Source organism: Capsicum annuum, chromosome 3 (assembly GCF_002878395.1).
Source record: "Capsicum annuum cultivar UCD-10X-F1 chromosome 3, UCD10Xv1.1, whole genome shotgun sequence".
In the NCBI taxonomy this organism is placed as follows: domain Eukaryota; kingdom Viridiplantae; phylum Streptophyta; class Magnoliopsida; order Solanales; family Solanaceae; genus Capsicum; species Capsicum annuum.
In genome coordinates this window covers 75,304-81,292 of record NC_061113.1, presented here as the reverse complement: position 1 = coordinate 81,292, position 5,989 = coordinate 75,304, and the positions used below count along the sequence as shown (strand labels likewise).

General features: G+C 29.7%; 1 protein-coding gene across 1 annotated transcript; it reads right to left on the bottom strand.

Annotated features, from left to right (window-relative positions):
* Positions 1–728: 728 nt before the first annotated feature.
* LOC124897293 (intraflagellar transport protein 57 homolog) lies at positions 729–1,286 on the bottom strand. The gene has a single exon (XM_047410267.1). It carries the CDS (start codon positions 1,284–1,286, stop codon positions 729–731), a length of 558 nt encoding a protein of 185 aa, XP_047266223.1.
* Positions 1,287–5,989: the final 4,703 nt, after the last annotated feature.

Genomic DNA, 5,989 nt, shown 5'->3' with positions numbered 1-5,989 from the left:
CCTTCACAACGCCAAGTTCCTTCATGCATTCTTGCAAATCATTTGTGAGCTGGTTGATATTTTCGTCCTTTTTTAGCACCTGCCAGAATCAACCGTAAACCATGAAAAACAAGAAAGACACAAAGATCACCAATAACATTTCATCAGAAATTCAAAACAAACTCATAGATTAGAAGTTCAACCAAATCATGAATACATTTTAACTGTTAAAATTCGCAGTAGATAACTCGTGAGCTTGTCCAAGAATTAAGTCAGATGAACGAGCAAACTTACTGAAACCCTTCGGGTAACATTACCACATCAGAGCACAATCAGATCAATGGGTTTAAGGATATCACAAAGTTTATCATGTTCTTGGTTGGTCCAAGTGATTACACATTAAGGCGATCAGACATGTCGCAGAAGACTACCACATGCCAGCAACTCATGTATACAAGTTCATAAAGAAAACCGTGAACTTCAGATGGAACAAAGATGAACCTAAAATCAAACAGAAGTAGAAAGCTAATGCAGAGAGAGTAACATGCGAACAGGCTATTATAAATGAAGACGAGGTATCCAAAGTTGAAAAATAAAAACTATTCCGTTGCAACGAGATCTTAACATTGCCTACTTACCCGAAGCTCGAGATATTCCAACTTGGGTATGGAACAAGAAAGAGCATCCAACATATTTTACACTTCACATTTGAGAATGTCGTTACCTCTAACTGCTGCGACTAGATCAACCTAAAGTTTCTTTATGTCCATCTCCTCGGAATAAAGCTTCTCCCTTAGCACAGTTGTCAGCAAAGTCTTTGATTTAAGCTCTTTAACCTTTTCCTGGTAGTTTTCCCGGGCATAATCTCTATTGTCTTGAGCTACTCGATATTCCTCTTGTAACTGAGTGATCTGCTGCCTTAGATTTTGTTTCTCCTCTGTCACTTGCTCTATTCTCTTAGACAAATCTTCAAGTTGTTTCTCCGAAAATGACATCTTTAGTCTATTATCTACTTCCTTCTCATTAAATGAAGAGACTTCCCTTTGTAGAGAGACATTCTGCTCTGCAAGCTCCCTCGCCCTTTCATGGAGTCTATGTTGTTCAATTTGGTATTTCTCAAGTTTTAGAGACCAATCACTGGATCTTCTATCCAGCTCCTTTTCCAGTACTGATTGTAACTCATTCTTTTCTGTCTCCAATCTTCGTGTCCATGAATTTAGTTCTGCCTGTAATATGCTGGCTTCTTCCTTAGCGGAAGCCCTTTCAGCAACTTGATTCCGTAGCATGCTTGAAACTTCAGAAGCCATTTGTACCTTCTCCTTTGTCAATCTTCTAATAGTCCGAATCAACACTGGAACCCTAAGGTATCTGCCGTGAAGAAACACTTGTCATTACTTTGGACAAGCAAATGCAATCTAAAACATCAGTTTAAGTGTGAAAAAGGAAGCTACAACAAAATGATATGCATAACGGCTTGAATCACGGCCAGATTTCTTAGGATGAACTTTGTGACCATGGGGAGATTTGCTCAGATCCGTGAAATTCTTTTTTCCTGACCCACTGTTATAGAAGGATCCAGATGACAATGAAACACTCCTCCAAGAAGAAACTTCCTTGGACTTTAATGGTGGTGAAGGGTCTTGTTTGCATCATTAGTTGATGATTGAAAAAAGAAGAAGTTGTTCTTCATCATCTCTATGTATGGAAACTGTACATGAATCAAACTAGTGTCCATGAGATTTCAAAGGACAAAGCAAAACACTCATAAACAACCACTCACAAATCATCATCCATTCATGAAAATATTGCAAGCTAACTAAATACTTATGAGACAAAGCAAAACATCTCTCTTTCTACATTCTTCTTCTTCAACAACAACATACGTAACCCCTACCTTGGCAAGTAGAAAATTTGTTTCCCATAAATCCTCGGTAAGGAAAGCAAAAACACGAGGATATTTATGAAGACATAAGCAGTAACAACAGTAGCAAGTAAGAAAACAGAGGTATACGATACAACAAGTAGAAAAGAAAAATATATACTAATACTAGTACCAGAAGAGACATGACGCGAAACTATTTACTACTAGCCTTATACTGAAAATTAATAAAATACTCCACAAATAAATAGCATAAGAACAATTCAAAGAACTTATCAAATCCTTCTGATAAAACAAATAATCATGGTAAATAATAAAAAAATAGAGAAATTACTGAATTAAAGAGTTGAAAGAGTAAGAGCCGGCAAAAGGTTGTCAGAATCTGTAGGATTCTTGTCATTTTTTCTTGAAAATGCTGCATGTCTAGTTATTCTTGGCTAAAGATGTGAGCAGTCAAATCGACATACACGAAGGGGAACAACACACGAAGGCATAACTAAGAACTTATCTGGCTTTGATTGATCTATATAGTAAAGAAACAGGTAAAATAAATGCTATATCTATTATATAATAAACTAAAATGTATAGACCTTTTACAGATACTAATAAATATAATACTCATACTTAGTATAGAGACCTCAAATTTTGAGTCCAAAATTAAAATCTATGGTTAACTAATAAAGAGATCTCAAATTTAATTCATTCAAATCTTTAAAGAAAGGAATTTGTCAGTTTTTGTTATTAATTACCTTAATTACATGCATAAACAATTACGTAATCTCTATACCTATTTTAATTTTTAAGATGATCTTACTAATTAATAATGAGATCTCAATTTAATTAATTCCAACCTTAAGGAAACCATATATTATTAAAATTGAAACTTTTTTCCTAAATTGCATTATATCTAACGCGGGAAAGGAGATAATCGATCCCTTTAAATAACTCTCCTATTCTATCTCTCACATTGATTGGATAAAATATAAGGAATTAAAAATATTACACTAGTTTTATAAACCTAGTTAATCAGAGGCAGACTAGAATTTAAGCACGACGGAACACCTTTGCCTTTAAATATACTTACTGGAAGTGCCAAAATTCGGCGTGCAACTCTTAAAACTTAATGATTATGAGAAAATTCTTAGCAAAATTTTACTTTCTCCGTCTCAAAATAGTTAATATGTTAGCTAAAAAAATGTCTCAAAATATCTTACATGTTTAAGAGATCATGAGATAATTAACCACTTTTTTTCAACTTTACCCTTATCACTAATATATATATATATACACACACACACACACACACACTAGATACCTGTGCCCGTGCAAGGTACAGGCATTTTGACAACACTAATGTGCAAAAGAGATCCAACTTTGCAGAAGACTATTTCCTACTTGTTGTAATTGTTTAGTATAGGAGTAAACGAAAAGAAATGCAGTACAATGAACTGACGTTAACATAATCTATACATTCAGCGTGGAACGCAATTGAAAGTGATTATATAAGTGGATAAAAATCTAGATAGATTGTTGCAACTACAGTTGGCGACATGTCATTCGTTTGGACATTCCTGTAAAAATACATGATGCACATCTCAATTGAAAATTTCAAATATATAAGTTATGAGACACATACATCGATTCTGAAATATTTATTGCATCATAAAATTATCAAAATACCCTTGATAGTTATTTAATAAGGAACAAAAAGATATTTATAATAAATTACTACCATGTATAATTCAATTACAATGGTCTAAATAAAAATATTATTAAAATAATACATGAGGACAAAACTAATAAATATAAGAAAAAAACAATATGCATGTGTAACCATTTTATTGCACTGTAAAAATGAGGACAAAACTAACAAATATAAGGAAAAAACAATATGCATGTGTAACCATTTTATTGCATCTTAAAATTACAAAAATACCCTTGATAGTCATTTAATAAGGAAAAAAAGATAATTATAAAAAACATTACTATCATGTATAATTCAATTACAAAGGTCTAAATAAAAATATTATTAAAATAATAAATAAGGAGAAAACTAATAAATATAAGGAAAAAGTAATATGCATGTGTAACCATATTATTGCACTATAAAAATGAGGATAAAACTAATAAATATAAGGAAAAAATAATATGCATGTGTAACCATTTTATTGCACCCTAAAATTATCGAAATATCCTTGATAGTCATTTAATAAGGAACAAAAAGATATTTATAAAAAAATACCGCCATGTATAATTCAATCACAAAGGTCTAAATAAGAATTTTATTAAAATAATACATGAGAGCAAAACTAATAAATATAAGAAAAAAAATAATATGCATGCGTAATCATGTTATTGCAGCATAAAAATGAGGACAAAATTAATAAATATAAAAAAAAATCATGTGCATATGTAACCATTTTATTTACTACTATATATAAGTGAAGGTTGGGGTGATTAAAATTATCAAAATACCCTTGGTAGTCACCCCAACCTTCACTTATATATATCGAAAAATCCTTGGTAGTCATTTAATAAGGATCAAAAAGATATTTATAAAAAAAAATACTACCATGTATAATTCAATTACAAAGATCTAAATAAAAATATTATTAAAATAATACATGAGGACAAAATTAAACTAATAAATATAAGAGAAAAGCAATATGCATACGTAACTATTTTATTGCACCATAAAAATGAGGACAAAACCAATAAATATAAGAAAAATCATATGCATGTGTAATCATTTTATTTACTACTATATAGAAGTGAAGGCTGGGGTGACTAAAATTATCGAAATACCCTTAATAGTCACCCCAACCTTCACTTATATATTAAGTAAAAATTAATATAATAATAATAAATAGAATAGAATAGAAATTGAAATAATAGTAATGTTCTACTACTAATAAAGTAAAGGTTTGATACTACTAAAAGACAAATTAGTAGTACTACCAAACTTTTACTTAAATATTATATATATTAGCAGGGGAAAAAATAAGAATCGTAGTAATAGTAATAGTGAAAAAAAGTGATAATAATAGTAGTAGTAGTAGTTGAAGTAGTAATAGTAATAGTAAAAAATGAATAATAATAATAATAATAATAATAATAATAATAATAATAATAATAATAATAGCAAGTAGGCACTAAAAGATAAAATAGTAGTACCAAAACTCTTCATTTATATATAAGAGTAATATATATATATTATTATTATTAAATATATATTTAATTATAGTTGAAATTACTTGTTTATTATCCCTCTTTTCGTAATATATACATATAGGTAATATACTTTCGTACATGGTTATATTATTGAGGAGAACTGATTTTGTATGTTATAATTTTTTATTTTTTATTTAGTTTTATAGACTTTTTATAAGAGATCTTCATTTTTGTACATAAGATATACCCATTCTAACACATAAGAGATTTTTAAAAAAATTGCACTTCCTCATATTTTATTTAATAAACATTTAATGTATTTTGTAAGTTAGAATATAATTCTCTTCATTAGTTGCAATGATTGACAAATCTATGCAAATATTCACCTCTAATTTTTTACTTGATATTTGGCCAATATTTTTTTAATTGCTTTGTCCTAATTTTTGCCTAAAATCAGTAAATTAAATCCACATTTTACTCCAAATTTTATGCCAATTAACATCTTCTTCCTCTTTCTTTTTATATTCTTTTACCATCTCAATACTTCCATATATACATCCTTTAAATTTATTATAATATGTTTTTAAACACCAAATATATCACCCCCCCCCCCTCCATCAGTCTATAGACATTTTCTTCTCACAACTTAATTGAAAAACAAGTAAAATAAAGTATTAAGTATAGAATCTTGGAATGGTTACACCTAGAGGAAGAAATAGAGAGAATGACTTCAAAGAATATTCAGCAAAAATACATACATGTTGCATGTTCCATGTCATGAAGAGACTCTTGTGTGGAATATATGGGTGTCAACCCATATAAAGAATAGTAAATGGGGAGGTGTAAATTATTTTAATATAATAAATAAATTGAATTAATTGAGGAAAAAGAAAAATAGAAATGGAGGCTTTAAAAGTATGCCACATCAGCATACTCTAAACCTCCTTTTTACATATATCT

Excerpts from the sequence above, each read along its gene's own strand:
- LOC124897293 (XM_047410267.1), bottom strand. The coding sequence starts at position 1,286 with ATGGCTTCTGAAGTTTCAAGCATGCTACGGAATCAAGTTGCTGAAAGG.